General features: G+C 43.5%; 3 protein-coding genes across 49 annotated transcripts in view; all 3 read right to left on the reverse strand.

Moving 5' to 3' along the window:
- LOC109648067 (protocadherin gamma-A11-like) overlaps window positions 1-17756 on the reverse strand; it is a 225240-nt gene that overhangs the window by 15309 nt on the left and 192175 nt on the right. For 4 of the 47 annotated variants that reach the window (XM_069531613.1, XM_069531612.1, XM_069531608.1 and 1 more), the window contains exon 1: window positions 11166-13809. The exons of 39 other annotated variants lie outside the window; for them this stretch is intronic. In XM_069531613.1, the coding sequence (XP_069387714.1) occupies window positions 11166-13664 (2499 nt within the window). In that variant the 5' untranslated portion in view covers window positions 13665-13809. Of the gene's footprint in view, window positions 1-971; window positions 3208-4460; window positions 7076-11165; window positions 13810-17756 lie in introns of those variants that run through there. 4 more of the 47 variants (XM_069531609.1, XM_069531617.1, XM_069531610.1 and 1 more) reach the window with 4 other exon arrangements.
- Window positions 7458-10484, reverse strand: LOC138411409 (protocadherin gamma-C5-like). Its single transcript, XM_069531665.1, has one exon. The coding sequence runs from the start codon at window positions 10285-10287 to the stop codon at window positions 7816-7818; it is 2472 nt and encodes an 823-aa protein (XP_069387766.1). The 5' UTR covers window positions 10288-10484; the 3' UTR covers window positions 7458-7815.
- On the reverse strand, window positions 14655-17348 carry LOC138411410 (protocadherin gamma-C5-like). Its single transcript, XM_069531666.1, has one exon. It carries the CDS (start codon window positions 17136-17138, stop codon window positions 14670-14672), a length of 2469 nt encoding a protein of 822 aa, XP_069387767.1. The 5' UTR covers window positions 17139-17348; the 3' UTR covers window positions 14655-14669.

Below are 17756 nucleotides of genomic sequence, written 5' to 3' on the forward strand. Positions count from 1 at the left end.
GTTCAGTCACTCTGCTGCACTGGAGGCAAGTACCAGTCTCACAGCTCAGAGGTTGGAGAGGACAATGCCAAGTGGACAAGCAGGAGGAAGTATATTTGTAAGTGCCCTTTTTGGAAAATGAAAAATGGATTTGCTCAGAGTGTAGATGTCAACTTATTGTTATAAACACACACACGCACACACACACGCACTTTCATGAAGAGCTCCTTGAGCAGTAAGAGCTGGGTGTAATTAATAGCGATGCCATTTGTAACCGCGGGGGGGCATAGTTTCCAAAGTGGTTTTCCCCCGAAACCCAAGCGCACATCAAAGCAAAGCTGGAGTCAGACTTCATTGGGTAATAAAGTTCAGTCGTTCTGTTGAAAATATTTTCTAATAAATCACAGCTATAAAAATGTCAAAGTAATGTGGCTCGAACTAAAGAGCACATTTGTGTTTGAGAACAGACTGATTTAAAATATAATTGCTGCAAACAATACAAAATAACATTGTTGGAGTTGTAAATTGACAAAAGATGAAAGTTAGACAGAAATATTTAAATAATAACTTGGACATTAAAACATTAAATTAACATTTTAAATGAAGACGTGCAGGATGAAATTAAGATTATATTTGAAATATAAATATATATATTTTTTTAAAGAAAATGTCCCTATCTTATTATTACTATAGGTTAGGGTTACTATTACTCTAGTAATTGCCATATTTACTACTTTATTTACTATTGACTACTTTTACTAAGAATATTGTGACACTTATTTTAACAGGCCCATGTGATGATTATAAGAGTAGAAAATATATAATGTGGTCTGTTATAAGAGTTACAACATCAGTGTTGACCCCACGCTGCTGGAGTTGAGACATTTGGTTTTCGTTGTTTAGAAGCAGCACACAAACAAAATTAGGAAAATTCTGTTCATCAAACTTTTACAAACACAATTTAGCAAATGGCCTTTTCGTTTTCTGCTCACCTGCTGGCTCTCAAAGGTCCAGGTGCTGTCCGGTAAAGACGCATCCAGGACACTGATCACCTCCTTAAAGTCAGTGGTGCTGCTGGGCTTAATCAAAGTGAAATCACTGTACTCTGACATTGGAGACATACAGGACCTGAAGGACTGACTCTGAGACAACATGTCTCCTCCCAGGACCTCCACGTACTTGATGGGTCCATCAGTGTTGAGCTGAATCTGCAGGTTTCTGTTGGGGTTCTTGTAATCATCACAGTCGCTCTGTCTCATGCAGCAACTACCGCTGCTTCTGCTGCTCCTGATGCATTTAACCGCTAAGATGAGAAAAGTCACCACAGACAGCACGGACACCGAGGCCAGAGAGAGAATCAAATAAAGGGTGATTCTCCCAGTTTTCTTGCTGGGCTCGCTCACTTTGTGTCGGAGGTCTAAGATGGGCTCATGGAGACCGTCCTCCAGCAGGATGGACACCGTGACGGTGGAGGACTGGACCGGTTCCCCGTCGTCCTTGATCTCTATAAGCAGCCTCTGAGAGGAGTCGTCCTGCTCGGACACAGCGCGTTTAGTCCTCACCTCCCCTGTGTACAGATTGACAGTGAACAGAGAGGCGTCTGTGGCCTCCGCCAGTTTGTAGGAGATCCAGGCGTTATGGCCCGAGTCAGCGTCCACGGCCGTCACCTTAGTGACCAGGTGACCCGCTTTAGCGGAGCGGGGCATTCTCTGATGAGAGAGGGAGCCCAGGGCAGCGGAGGAGGGGTAAATGACAGCGGGTGCGTTGTCGTTCTGGTCCAGGATAAAAACATGGACGGTGGTGTTGCTGCTGAGAGACGGAGAGCCCTGATCCTTTGCCTGAACCTGAATCTGAAACACCTTGAGTTTCTCATAGTCAAACGAGTGCATGCTGTAGATGCTGCCGTTATCTGAGTTAATGTAAACATACGACGAGACAGACACGTCCTGCACTTTAGAGTCCAGAATAGAGTAAGAGACTTTAGCGTTTTCACCAAAATCCAGGTCAGAGGCTGATACTGAGTACAGTATAGATCCTGGTACCCCATTCTCCTTTAAATACACATTATAGGAGGGCTGAGAGAATACAGGAGGGTTGTCATTCACATCAGTGATGCTGACTGGTATAATTTTCTTACTGGACAGAGGAGGAGAGCCTGAGTCAGTGGCTGTTATTTCAATATCATAGTGTGAGCAGCTCTCCCTGTCTAAAGTTCCACTGGTAACCAGTGCGTAATTATTAGAAAAAGAAGGTTTCAGACTAAAGGGGAAGCCCTTGGTGAGTTGCAATGTTACTTTGCCATTATCAGCAGAATCAAGATCACGCGCACTGATCAGAGCAACTACTGTGCCACTTGGTGCGTCTTCGCGCACTGGCTTTGGCTGAGACGTGAGGACAATTTCAGGAGCGTTGTCGTTGAAATCAGTAATATCAACCTGCACGCGGCAGTGTCCCTCCATTTCAGGGCTGCCTTTATCTTTTGCAGTGACATCGATGTCAAACGACTTCACAGTTTCATAATCTAACTCCCCTTTCAGACTGATTTCACCCGTTATAGAGTTAATATCGAAGATTGACGACACAAAATCTGGAGTCCGAGAGCCGAATGAGAATTCGATTTGACCATTTAAACCTTCATCTGCATCTGTTGCTTTGGGTTTTATCACAATAGCTCCCTCCACACTTTTTTCATCCAGTGTTACTTTATAAACGTTCTTTTCAAATACTGGAAAATTATCATTTATATCAAGCACGGTTATGGTTATTTGTGACGTCCCTGATCTCACTGGATTCCCTCCATCTAATGCTGTTAGTAAGATTTTGTGAACAGCTTTCTTTTCTCGATCTAGTGGCTTTTCTAAGACAAGTTCCGGAACAGTTTTACCACCCTCTATCTCTTTGATTTTGAGGGAACAACAATCATTTTTACTAAGAGTATATGATTTAAGTGAATTGCTGCCAACGTCTGGGTCCGTTGCCCTCTCCAGAGGAAAGCGGGTGCCGACTGCTGCTGATTCTGCTATTTTTAAAGATAATTCGTTAGAAATGAAACCTGGTGAATTGTCATTAATATCTCGTATTTCTACCTCGATGCGATGTAACTGTAGCGGGTCCTCAATGACCACTTGCAGAGGTAGAACACAGCTGGCGCTTTGTCCACATAGAGCCTCTCTGTCTATTCTGTCATTCACCACCAGCTCGCCCTTCCCCGCATCCACAGTGAAATACTGCTTACCAGCCTCAGAGGCGACTCGCAGCTTACGATCAAAAATCTCAGACAGTCCCAAACCGAGATCTTTGGCTAGATTTCCTACCACAGAGCCCTGTTTTAGTTCCTCCGGGATGCTGTAACGAGTCTGTGCGTCTGTTAAACTCCACAAGAGAAAGAAATGATGCCACCAAAGCGCCAGCCATCTCCAGTCTCGGTATCCCATTGTCTTTGTCATCCCTGATTCAGAAAAATGCATCATTTCCAATCCACAGGAACAAAGAACATGAAGTCAAAATCCACATCCCAAGAGCGTGACATATTCCGTTACAAAGATGCCTGTTTATGGCCAAAAATTGAGTTAAGAATTACCATGATACCTCGATTATATACAACATTTACCTACACTCTCTCTCCCCCATTCTGAGCATTGTGGTTTTGGTGCTGAAGCTGCATGGGGGAGGGAGTAGATCTCTTTGTACAGTTCTGAATGTTATTGGTGCACAGCATCCACCTCTCACATCCAATGAGAGCAGCACCAAGCAGCGCCGTTAAAGACACACTCACCATTTGCACTCTCATGAAAGAGCGAGTGAAGCGACTGGAGGAGATGTATTTCAACATATCAACGCATCAAATAAATGAAACATTAATAATTGGATCAAGTCGATGTCTTCATTACATTAAGTGTACATTTAAGATTTAATTGTAATGACAGTATATGTGTTTTCATTTATTTGATGTCTAAATACAATCAGTCCCTTTTTACGTATCTTAGTAAAAAACAAACAAACAGTCCAGACATGAAATAGATGAAAATGGTTGAGTGGGTTAGTGATATGTTCATGGATTTCCAGTGTTACCTCCTGAGTCAGTGCCCCTAACAACACGTCATTCACAGGAAGTCCACAGGTCTCATGGGTCAGAGTCGCTGTCCACCCCTGTGGTGCTGAAAGTCTGATTTCGACAAGCTATGCAGAAACTAACAGACTGTTCATTTCAAACAGCCGCTGAGTGAGGCCTTAAAACACTACGTTCACTTGACAAATGATAAGCTTTAATTTTTGAAGTAAATTAAATATCCAGTAATATTTAAATAAAGCAAAAGTGTGATTTTACATTTTCATTTGACAAATATTATATTTAATTGATTAATACAACCACATATAAATGCAGTAATCTGTTTAATTGCCGAGAACGCTGCGATTTCCCTCAAACAAAGCAATTAGAATAAAATTATGTGTTTGCCATGTTCGTATTACACCATGCTCACCTGCTGGCTCTCAAAGGTCCAGGTGCTATCCGGTAAAGACGCATCCAGGACACTGATCACTTCCTTAAAGTCAGTGGTGCTGCTGGGCTTAATCAAAGTGAAGTCACTGTACTCTGACATTGGAGACATACAGGACCTGAAGGACTGACTCTGAGACAACATGTCTCCTCCCAGGACCTCCACGTACTTTATGGGTCCATCAGTGTTGAGCTGAATCTGCAGGTTTCTGTTGGGGTTCTTGTAATCATCACAGTCGCTCTGTCTCATGCAGCAACTACCGCTGCTTCTGCTGCTCCTGATGCATTTAACCGCTAAGATGAGAAAAGTCACCACAGACAGCACGGACACCGAGGCCAGAGAGAGAATCAAATAAAGGGTGATTCTCCCAGTTTTCTTGCTGGGCTCGCTCACTTTGTGTCGGAGGTCTAAGATGGGCTCATGGAGACCGTCCTCCAGCAGGATGGACACCGTGACAGTGGAGGACTGGACCGGTTCCCCGTCGTCCTTGATCTCTATAAGCAGCCTCTGAGAGGAGTCGTCCTGCTCGGACACAGCGCGTTTAGTCCTCACCTCCCCTGTGTACAGATTGACAGTGAACAGAGAGGCGTCTGTGGCCTCCGCCAGTTTGTAGGAGATCCAGGCGTTATGGCCCGAGTCAGCGTCCACGGCCGTCACCTTAGTGACCAGGTGACCCGCTTTAGCGGAGCGGGGCATTCTCTGATGAGAGAGGGAGCCCAGGGCAGCGGAGGAGGGGTAAATGACAGCGGGGGCGTTGTCGTTCTGGTCCAGGATAAAAACATGGACGGTGGTGTTGCTGCTGAGAGACGGAGAGCCCTGATCCTTTGCCTGAACCTGAATCTGAAACACCTTGAGTTTCTCATAGTCAAACGAGTGCATGCTGTAGATGCTGCCGTTATCTGAGTTAATGTAAACATACGACGAGACAGACACGTCCTGCACTTTAGAGTCCAGTATAGAGTAAGAGACTTTAGCGTTTTCACCAAAATCCAGGTCAGAGGCTGATACTGAGTACAGTATAGATCCTGGTACCCCATTCTCCTTTAAATACACATTATAGGAGGGCTGAGAGAATACAGGAGGGTTGTCATTCACATCAGTGATGCTGACTGGTATAATTTTCTTACTGGACAGAGGAGGAGAGCCTGAGTCAGTGGCTGTTATTTCAATATTATATTCAGAGAAACTCTCTCTGTCTAAAGCACCACTGGTAACTAGTTCATAATTATTAGAAAACGACGGTTTTAGAGTGAAGGGAGAACGTTTGGGTAAATGCAATGTGACTTTACCGTTATTACCGGAGTCAAGGTCTCGTGCTCTGATTAAAGCTACTACTGTGCCTCTTGGCGAGTCCTCGCGTAACGGATTCGGTTTTGAAGTGAGAACTATTTCTGGCGCATTGTCATTAATGTCGATCACTATTACTTGTACACGACAGTGTCCCTCCATTTCAGGAATTCCTTTATCCTTTGCAGTAATATCGATCTCATGTAGTGTATTACTTTCATAATCTAATGGCTCTATCAAGGAAATTTCGCCTGTTTCCGAATTTAAATTAAAAATAGACAACAGTGATTGCGGTGTGTGCTCGGCAAATACATATTCAATTTCTCCATTAACACCTTCATCTGCGTCAGTTGCTTCGACTTTTACAAGAACTGAACCAGTGACGATATTTTCATGCGCAGTTACATTATACAATGTTCTTTTGAAAACAGGGACATTATCGTTGTTGTCGAGTACAGTAACTATAATATTTGTGGTTCCAGTTTTGACAGGGTTGCCTCCGTCCAAAGCTGTCAGCAGTAGCTGATGTACACTTTGTTTCTCTCTGTCAAGTGATTTCTCTAGTAGTAGTTCTGGAACCTTTCGATTTCCAGACAATTCCTTAATCCTTAAACTAAAACAATCATCTTTACTCAGAATATAAGATTTTACTGAATTACTGCCAACGTCCAGATCCAGTGCTGTTTCTAAGGGAAAGCGTATGCCTGTGGCAGTAGATTCAGCTATTTTCAAAGATCGCTCCTCTGTTGAAAAAATAGGAGAATTGTCATTAATGTCCCTAATTTCAACTTCTATTCGGTGTAGTTGTAACGGATTCTCTGTCACAACCTGCAGAGGCAACACACAGCTGGTACTTTGTGCACATAGAGCCTCTCTGTCTATTCTGTCATTCACCACCAGCTCGCCCTTCCCCGCATCCACACTGAAATACTGCTTACCAGCCTCAGAGTCAACTCGCAGTTTACGATCAAAAATGTCTGATAATCCCAAACCAAGATCTTTGGCTAGATTTCCTACCACAGAGCCCTGTTTTAGTTCCTCCGGGATGCTGTAACGAGTCTGTGCGTCTGTTATACTCCACAAGAGAAAGAAATGATGCCACCAAAGCGCCAGCCATCTCCAGTCTCGGTATCCCATTGTCTTTGTCATCCTCGGTCCATTAGAATATGTTATTTCCCATCGAGGTGTTGTTCACACAAGCAGATCAACAGAAATTCCACAGCCAGAAAGGACATTTCATTATAATTAAATCCAAGATTGGTTATAATAAAGACCTAAATGCCAGACGCCATCGAATACACACATCTCTCCTCCAGCTCTGACACTGTGTTTGTTACCGTGGTGAGACAGAAAGGGGGATGGAGTCGATCTCTTTGTACAGTGCTCCATGCTATTGGTTCACAGCAGCCATCTTTGCTGTCCAATCACAGAGAGCTAAGTCTGCAACCCCCCCTCCCCTCCTTCGTCACAAACAGCAATGAGGTGAGGGGAGTGAGATTTATGAGATAAATCTGCTTGAATTATCACATAAAAAGTAAAGGAAAACAAACAAAAACGCCACAAAAGACGGGAATTTATATTAAATATTTGAGTAACAAATTTATATCTACATTTCAGTGATTGCTGCTGCCATATTTGCCATATAATAAATCAAACAAAAAATGTTGATGAAACAAATGTACAAATATTCCATTCCCTAAAAAAGCACTGTGTTGGTTCCAAGTTATATGATCAACTTCCTTTTCTGATAATTTTGAGCCAACAGCAGCTTTTAAATGCTTTACTGCATTACAGGTTTAAACATGAGATATTGAAGAGAATAAAAGATAATGAAAGATTGCACGATTGGAAATAAATATTGAATAACACACTTTCAAATATTGTTTGTGTGAATATCAAATCATATGTTTGAAGGAGCAAATTGAAAAAACTGAAAAACAACCTAATCAGGACATTGTACCTCCATATTTCTCTCCTATATATTAATCAACACTGAGGGGTAAAAATAAGCTTATTTGCCAATAATAACTGAAAATGTGTGATGGGACGTCTATTGTTTTCTGCTCACCTGCTGGCTCTCAAAGGTCCAGGTGCTGTCCGGTAAAGACGCATCCAGGACACTGATCACCTCCTTAAAGTCAGTGGTGCTGCTGGGCTTAATCAAAGTGAAATCACTGTACTCTGACATTGGAGACATACAGGACCTGAAGGACTGACTCTGAGACAACATGTCTCCTCCCAGGACCTCCACGTACTTTATGGGTCCATCAGTGTTGAGCTGAATCTGCAGGTTTCTGTTGGGGTTCTTGTAATCATCACAGTCACTCTGTCTCATGCAGCAACTACCGCTGCTTCTGCTGCTCCTGATGCATTTAACCGCTAAGATGAGAAAAGTCACCACAGACAGCACGGACACCGAGGCCAGAGAGAGAATCAAATAAAGGGTGATTCTCCCAGTTTTCTTGCTGGGCTCGCTCACTTTGTGTCGGAGGTCTAAGATGGGCTCATGGAGACCGTCCTCCAGCAGGATGGACACCGTGACGGTGGAGGACTGGACCGGTTCCCCGTCGTCCTTGATCTCTATAAGCAGCCTCTGAGAGGAGTCGTCCTGCTCGGACACAGCGCGTTTAGTCCTCACCTCCCCTGTGTACAGATTGACAGTGAACAGAGAGGCGTCTGTGGCCTCCGCCAGTTTGTAGGAGATCCAGGCGTTATGGCCCGAGTCAGCGTCCACGGCCGTCACCTTAGTGACCAGGTGACCCCCTTTAGCGGAGCGGGGCATCCTCTGATGAGAGAGGGAGCCCAGGGCAGCGGAGGAGGGGTAAATGACAGCGGGGGTGTTGTCGTTCTGGTCCAGGATAAAAACATGGACGGTGGTGTTGCTGCTGAGAGACGGAGAGCCCTGATCCTTTGCCTGAACCTGAATCTGAAACACCTTGAGTTTCTCATAGTCAAACGAGTGCATGCTGTAGATGCTGCCGTTATCTGAGTTAATGTAAACATACGACGAGACAGACACGTCCTGCACTTTAGAGTCCAGTATAGAGTAAGAGACTTTAGCGTTTTCACCAAAATCCAGGTCAGAGGCTGATACTGAGTACAGTATAGATCCTGGTACCCCATTCTCTTTTAAATACACATTATAGGAGGGATGCGAGAATACAGGAGGGTTGTCATTCACATCAGTGATGCTGACTGGTATAATTTTCTTACTGGACAGAGGAGGAGAGCCTGAGTCAGTGGCTGTTATTTCAATATCATATTCAGAGAAACTCTCTCTGTCTAAAGCACCACTGGTAACCAGCGCGTAATTATTAGAAAATGATGGTTTTAGATTGAAGGGAGAACCTTTGGATAATTGCAATGTCACTTTAGCGTTATTGCCAGAGTCGGCATCACGTGCTTTGAGCAAAGCCACCACTGTGCCACTTGGTGCGTCTTCACGCACTGGCTGCGGTTCAGAGGTGAGAACAATCTCTGGAGTGTTATCGTTAACATCTATAACATCTATTTGGAGACGACAGTGACTTTCCATTTCAGGAACTCCCTGGTCTTTCGCAGTTATTTCAATTTTGTAGGAGGTTGTTCTTTCATAATCTAAGTTTCCTTGCAACTGTATTTCCCCTGTTAATGAATTTATTTCAAATACTGATAAAAAGTTATCAGGTGTCCGCGAGCCAAAAGAGAATTCAACTTCACCGTTTGGTCCCTCGTCATCATCCGTTGCTGTCATTTTCACAACAAAAGTATCCTTTACAGCGTTCTCTTGTAACGACACTTTGTATATATTTTTATCAAAAACTGGAAAATTATCATTTACGTCAAGCACTGTGATAGTGATCTGTGAGGTACCAGACATGACTGGGTTCCCTCCGTCTAACGCAGTCAGTAGTAGCCGATGAACTGCTTTCTTCTCTCGGTCAAGAAGCTTCTCTAACACTAACTCAGGGACTGTTTTTCCATCTTCAACCTCCTTCATTTTCAACGAAAAGCATTCGTTTTTGGTCAAAGTGTAGGATTTCACCGCATTACTTCCAACGTCTGAATCCTCTGCGCCCTCGAGAAGAAAACGAGATCCCACTGCTGCAGATTCAGCTATTTTCAAAGACATTTCTTTTGTGTGAAATCTGGGTGAATTGTCGTTTATATCCTTTATTTCTACCTCAATGCGATGTAAACTTAGAGGGTTTTCAAGAACGATCTGCAGAGGTAGAACACAGCTGGCGCTTTGTCCACATAAAGCCTCTCTGTCTATTCTGTCATTCACCACCAGCTCGCCCTTCCCCGCATCCACAGTGAAATACTGCTCATCAGCCTCAGAGGCGACTCGCAGCTTACGATCAAAAATCTCAGACAGTCCCAAACCGAGATCTTTGGCTAGATTTCCTACCACAGAGCCCTGTTTTAGTTCCTCCGGGATGCTGTAACGAGTCTGTGCGTCTGTTATACTCCACAAGAGAAAGAAATGATGCCACCAAAGCGCCTGCCATCTCCAGTCTCGGTATCCCATTGTCTTTGTCATCCCCGGTCCGTTAGAATATGTTATTTCCCATCGAGAAAATCGAAGATAATATCCAATTCCAAAAGAGCGTTAGTTACCAACATAAAAATATACAACGCATTTTCGTTCATCTCTGAAACTTAAATTGTAAATTCTCGTCTTGATCTCCGAGATGCATCACCCACCGTCCTCCAGCTCTTTGCATTGTTAACGCTTATGGTGCCGAGGCAGACACGGGGAGGGGGTAGATCTCTTTGTACAGTTCTGTATGGGATTGGTGCACAGCATCTCTCGCCAGCATCCAATAGGAAGACGACTGAGCAGTGCATTTAAACACAGAGCTGCGCCCATGAGAGGAGGCAGAGACGCATTACAGTGTGTGATATATTCCTCAGGTTTTAAACTTGTGCTGCTGGAGCTTTATCAAATACCATCATATATACTGTGTATTCAGTATACACCACTTCAACAGATAGAAACGAATAGCTATGTCCCATTTATACTATGTATGAAAGGTTAAACACGTACTTTAAGTTAAATGAATCACTATTTGTCTTCAATCAAAAATGAAAAAAAATTCACAACTACAATACCAAAGCACAGGGTCTTTTTTTTTACTGTTGTTTAGACAAATCTTGTTTTGCAAGTTTGAGTTACTGGAGAATCGAAATTGGGCAGAATAAAAAATATTGGCTGGACACTTAATTGCACTATTAAATAAGTATTAACCTGACAAAATTATATTCCAGTGCTCATACATTTTGAATATGAGGTTGATAAAAATGAAGATGAAAATTCAATTTTTATCGTTTTTACCAGGCGAAAATCAAACATCATATGTTATTTAAGCAATAACAAACATGTCATGTGAATATCAAAATGTCCTATTATCTGCTCACCTGCTGGCTCTCAAAGGTCCAGGTGCTGTCCGGTAAAGACGCATCCAGAACACTGATCACCTCCTTAAAGTCAGTGGTGCTGCTGGGCTTAATCAAAGTGAAATCACTGTACTCTGACATTGGAGACATACAGGACCTGAAGGACTGACTCTGAGACAACATGTCTCCTCCCAGGACCTCCACGTACTTTATGGGTCCATCAGTGTTGAGCTGAATCTGCAGGTTTCTGTTGGGGTTCTTGTAATCATCACAGTCGCTCTGTCTCATGCAGCAACTACCACTGCTTCTGCTGCTCCTGATGCATTTAACCGCTAAGATGAGAAAAGTCACCACAGACAGCACGGACACCGAGGCCAGAGAGAGAATCAAGTAAAGGGTGATTCTCCCAGTTTTCTTGCTGGGCTCGCTCACTTTGTGTCGGAGGTCTAAGATGGGCTCATGGAGACCGTCCTCCAGCAGGATGGACACCGTGACGGTGGAGGACTGGACCGGTTCCCCGTCGTCCTTGATCTCTATAAGCAGCCTCTGAGAGGAGTCGTCCTGCTCGGACACAGCGCGTTTAGTCCTCACCTCCCCTGTGTACAGATTGACAGTGAACAGAGAGGCGTCTGTGGCCTCCGCCAGTTTGTAGGAGATCCAGGCGTTATGGCCCGAGTCAGCGTCCACGGCCGTCACCTTAGTGACCAGGTGACCCGCTTTAGCGGAGCGGGGCATCCTCTGATGAGAGAGGGAGCCCAGGGCAGCGGAGGAGGGGTAAATGACAGCGGGGGCGTTGTCGTTCTGGTCCAGGATAAAAACATGGACGGTGGTGTTGCTGCTGAGAGACGGAGAGCCCTGATCCTTTGCCTGAACCTGAATTTGAAACACCTTGAGTTTCTCATAGTCAAACGAGTGCATGCTGTAGATGCTGCCGTTATCTGAGTTAATGTAAACATACGACGAGACAGACACGTCCTGCACTTTAGAGTCCAGTATAGAGTAAGAGACTTTAGCGTTTTCACCAAAATCCAGGTCAGAGGCTGATACTGAGTACAGTATAGATCCTGGTATCCCATTCTCCTTTAAATACACATTATAGGAGGGCTGAGAGAATACAGGAGGGTTGTCATTCACATCGGTGATGCTGACTGGTATAATTTTCTTACTGGACAGAGGAGGAGAGCCTGAGTCAGTGGCTGTTATTTCAATATTATATTCAGAGAAACTCTCTCTGTCTAAAGCACCACTGGTAACTAGTGCATAATTATTAGAAAATGATGGTTTTAAAGTAAAAGGAGAACCTTTGGGAAGCTGTAAAGTGACTTTACTGTTATCCCCTGAATCAAGGTCTCTGACTTTGAGCAAAGCAACAACTGTGCCACTGCGAGAGTCTTCGGGTACAATAGTGGGTTTTGAAGTCAGCAGTATTTCTGGGGGATTGTCATTTACGTCTAAGACATCCACCTGCACACTGCAGTGACCCTCCATCTTAGGCAAGCCTTTGTCTTTTGCACTAACATCTATTCGATACGAGGTTTGATCTTCATGGTCTAACTGTTTTTTCAAATATATATCTCCAGTGACGGCATTTATATGAAACAATGACAGCACCGTTGGTGGTGTGTGTATGCCAAGTGAGTATTCAATTTCTCCATTTGCACCCTCGTCTATGTCCGTGGCTTTTGTTGTGATTAAAAACGAGCCATTCGCACTGTTTTCCTGAACAGCCACTTTATAAACGTTGTGTTCGAATAATGGCACATTATCATTAATATCAAGAACTGTTATAGTTATTTTTGAAGTTCCAGATTTAACCGGGTTTCCTCCGTCCATTGCAGTAAGAAATAAATTGTGAATTGCCTTTTTCTCCCGATCTAATGATTTATTTAAAACTAACTCGGGTATTTTTCTTCCATTTTCAATTTCTTTTACTTTTAAAATGAAGCAATCATCTTTGCTAAGCGTGTACGTCTTCAATCCGTTACTCCCAACATCAGGGTCCTCTGCGCTCTCTAAGGGAAAACGCACACCTACAACGGTGGATTCAGCTATTTCTATTATATGATCGCTTTTGAGAAAACGAGGAGCGTTGTCGTTCACGTCTCTTATTTCCACTTCTATCCGATTTAACTGTAACGGGTTCTCTATTACAACCTGCAGAGGTAGAACACAGCTCGCGCTTTGTCCACATAAAGCCTCTCTGTCTATTCTGTCATTCACCACCAGCTCGCCCTTCCCCGCATCCACAGTGAAATACTGCTCTTCAGCCTCAGAGGCGACTCGCAGCTTACGGTCAAAAATCTCAGACAGTCCCAAACCAAGATCTTTGGCTAGATTTCCTACCACAGAGCCTCGCTCCAGCTCCTCCGGGATGCTGTAACGCGTCTGTCCGTCTGTTGTACTCCACAAGAGAAAGAAATGATGCCACCAAAGCGCCTGCCACCTCCAGTCTCCGTATCCCATTCTCTTTGTCATCCTCGGTCCCTTACAACAGGACATTATTTCCCACCGACGTGTCATTCCGAATAAAGACGTCAATATGAAAATCCATCAAAGATGAACTTGCTGTACTCCAAAGATATCCGCATGTATGCATCCTGACATGCGAATTAAAGTTATGTTATTTAATCTGAGTGTTTAAACGCATCCTCCTCTCATCTCGGGTCGGAGCAATGCACTGGCTACAGTGTTGAGAATGGGTGGGGGAGGGAATAGATCTCTTTGTACAGCTCCTAATTCTATTGGTGCAGAGCATCTAACCTACATCCAATGAGCTTGAAACAGAAATGTGCTACAGCCCCAGTATTGCAGATCAAGAATGCCAGAAATGGCACAACCAGGTGCTTCTTACAAAGAATACCTTTTAAAAACAAACCCAGGAGTCAATCAGATTATAATTCATTTTACTGATAATTATTGTAACAATTCCTTGAAATTTAGTCATGTTGCCATTCAAATATTTAACTTCATATCAATTTTGCAAGATGTGTAAATATGAAATTCACACCAATGTAATAAAAAAAGAGGGAACTTTCAGCACAGGCTAAGATTTAATTCGATAAATTGGAATATGAATAGCATATCTTCAAAGGTCATGTTCAAAATCAATTATCCATATAGCTCGACAGCAACAAAAGGCGGTTTATTAAAGTCTATTATATCTGAAGCAGCATATAGGAGTTGTAATGCTAAATAGACTATATGTCATAATCCTACAAGGACTAAGATTATTTTAGTACGTTTTTTTTTCATTTTCATTTTTGACATTTAGCGAGTGATTTGTGAAGAATGTGAAATTATTTCAGCGTCAAATGTTCAGTTGCATGTGTGTAGGAAATACATGTGACAAAAAAGCCTTTTTTGCTCCTTCATGTCACATGAAACAAATATTATAATATAAATCTCACTATGGTGATACTTGAAAAAATGTCATCATATCAAATCCAATCCTTGAGGACAAACAGGCAATAAATCATGTAAAAACTAAAAGATTCTCAGTTGTAAATGTGCATAAAGAAGATAATTTTACTCTCTGCTCACCTGCTGGCTCTCAAAGGTCCAGGTGCTGTCCGGTAAAGACGCATCCAGGACACTGATCACCTCCTTAAAGTCAGTGGTGCTGCTGGGCTTAATCAAAGTGAAATCACTGTACTCTGACATTGGTGACATACAGGACCTGAAGGACTGACTCTGAGACAACATGTCTCCTCCCAGGACCTCCACGTACTTTATGGGTCCATCAGTGTTGAGCTGAATCTGCAGGTTTCTGTTGGGGTTCTTGTAATCATCACAGTCACTCTGTCTCATGCAGCAACTACCGCTGCTTCTGCTGCTCCTGATGCATTTAACCGCTAAGATGAGAAAAGTCACCACAGACAGAACGGACACCGAGGCCAGAGAGAGAATCAAATAAAGGGTGATTCTCCCAGTTTTCTTGCTGGGCTCGCTCACTTTGTGTCGGAGGTCTAAGATGGGCTCATGGAGACCGTCCTCCAGCAGGATGGAAACCGTGACAGTGGAGGACTGGACCGGTTCCCCGTCGTCCTTGATCTCTATAAGCAGCCTCTGAGAGGAGTCGTCCTGCTCGGACACAGCGCGTTTAGTCCTCACCTCCCCTGTGTACAGATTGACAGTGAACAGAGAGGCGTCTGTGGCCTCCGCCAGTTTGTAGGAGATCCAGGCGTTATGGCCCGAGTCAGCGTCCACGGCCGTCACCTTAGTGACCAGGTGACCCGCTTTAGCGGAGCGGGGCATTCTCTGATGAGAGAGGGAGCCCAGGGCAGCGGAGGAGGGGTAAATGACAGCGGGTGCGTTGTCGTTCTGGTCCAGGATAAAAACATGGACGGTGGTGTTGCTGCTGAGAGACGGAGAGCCCTGATCCTTTGCCTGAACCTGAATCTGAAACACCTTGAGTTTCTCATAGTCAAACGAGTGCATGCTGTAGATGCTGCCGTTATCTGAGTTAATGTAAACATACGACGAGACAGACACGTCCTGCACTTTAGAGTCCAGTATAGAGTAAGAGACTTTAGCGTTTTCACCAAAATCCAGGTCAGAGGCTGATACTGAGTACAGTATAGATCCTGGTACCCCATTCTCCTTTAAATACACATTATAGGAGGGCTGAGAGAATACAGGAGGGTTGTCATTCACATCAGTGATGCTGACTGGTATAATTTTCTTACTGGACAGAGGAGGAGAGCCTGAGTCAGTGGCTGTTATTTCAATATTATACTCTGGGAAACTCTCTCTGTCTAAAGCTGCACTGGTAACTAGTTCATAATTATTAGAAAACGACGGTTTTAGAGTGAAGGGAGAACGTTTGGGTAAATGCAATGTGACTTTACCGTTATTACCGGAGTCAAGGTCTCGTGCACTGATCAAAGCCACCACTGTGCCACTTGGTGCGTCTTCGCGAACAGGCATGGGATTTGAAGTCAACACAATATCTGGCGCATTATCGTTTATGTCCTCCACATCCAGCTGTACACGACAGTCACCCTCCATTTCAGGGACGCCTTTGTCTTTAGCAGTTACATCGATCAGATAAGATTTTGAAGTTTCATAATCTAGTGAACCTTTTAATACGATTTCTCCTGTCATATCATTGATTTCAAATGTTGATAACACAAAGTCTGGAGTACGAGACCCGAAAGAATATTTAACTTCACCATTAAGACCATCGTCAGCATCTGTAGCTTTGAGTTTGATGACAAATGTCCCTTTGGTGCTATTCTCTTTTAAAGAGACTTTATATTCATTTTCGTTGAACACTGGGAAATTATCGTTATTATCAAGTACAGTAATGATGATCTTACAGGTTCCAGACGTGACTGGGTTTCCTCCATCTAATGCTGTTAACAGCAGGTGATGGAGAGCATTCTTTTCCCGGTCTAATGTTTTTTCTAACACTAATTCGGGGACTGCTTTTCCATTTTTTGTTTCTTTAAATTTAAGAGAAAAATAATCGTTTTTGCTTAGAGAGTAGGTTTTCAAAGAATTGCTCCCAACATCAGGGTCCTCTGCGCTCTCCAGAGGAAAACGTTTACCAAGCGCAACGGATTCTGGTATTTTAAGGTTAATCTCCTGCGTATGAAAACGAGGAGAATTGTCATTTATGTCTCTGATTTCCACTTCAATTCGATGAGACTGCAAAGGGTTTTCCACAACTACTTGCAGAGGTAGAACACAGCTGGCGCTTTGTCCACATAGAGCCTCTCTGTCTATTCTGTCATTCACCACCAGCTCGCCCTTCCCCGCATCCACAGTGAAATACTGCTTACCAGCCTCAGAGGCGACTCGCAGTTTGCGATTAAAAATCTCAGACGGTCCCAAACCAAGATCTTTGGCTAGATTTCCTACCACAGAGCCTTGTTTTAGTTCCTCCGGGATGCTGTAACGAGTCTGTGCATCTGTTATACTCCACAAGAGAAAGAAATGATGCCACCAAAGCGCCTGCCATCTCCAGTCTCGATATCCCATTGTCTTTGTCATCCTCGCTCCGTTATAACACACTTATTCCAAACGAGATATTCTTTATAACGATGCTGGAATCCAACAGAGTAGGAAATACTCCCAAAGAAAAATGACCACGTCGTCTGATCATGGCTGAAAGCTGAAATTCATATGTTTAAATCTTTAAAAAAAAAACGCGAGCTCATTGCTGTCTCTCCCCGAGCTGGTTGCATTGTAAGTGATAAAGCGCCGAGGCTGCATGGGGGCAGGGACTAGATTGCTTTGTACAGTTCTGAATCCTATTGGTGCACAGCCTACATATCCACCATCCAATGAGAGAGAGACTGATCGACACTCTGGTAGAGGCAGCTTCAATCTGATTCTGAGCTCTCATGGATGATTGTAAGAAAAACGTGTAAATGCCAAACAATATGGAACCAAAATATTATTAATAATTACAAGAAATCTGCCTCCAACCATCTCAAAGCAACGGATGAAAATGTGAAAGCACAACAGTAATGTAGTTTCAATACACACTAAGTAAATCCACTTCATCACTGAGTCGCTGTCCACTGTGGTGGTGCTGAAATATTCAAATGTGCATGTGTAACACAACTTCGTTTCATTCCTTAAACACTGCTGTTTCCAACATTTCAG

This window comes from Paralichthys olivaceus, chromosome 9 (genome assembly GCF_024713975.1).
Source record: "Paralichthys olivaceus isolate ysfri-2021 chromosome 9, ASM2471397v2, whole genome shotgun sequence".
Lineage (NCBI taxonomy): Eukaryota > Metazoa > Chordata > Actinopteri > Pleuronectiformes > Paralichthyidae > Paralichthys > Paralichthys olivaceus.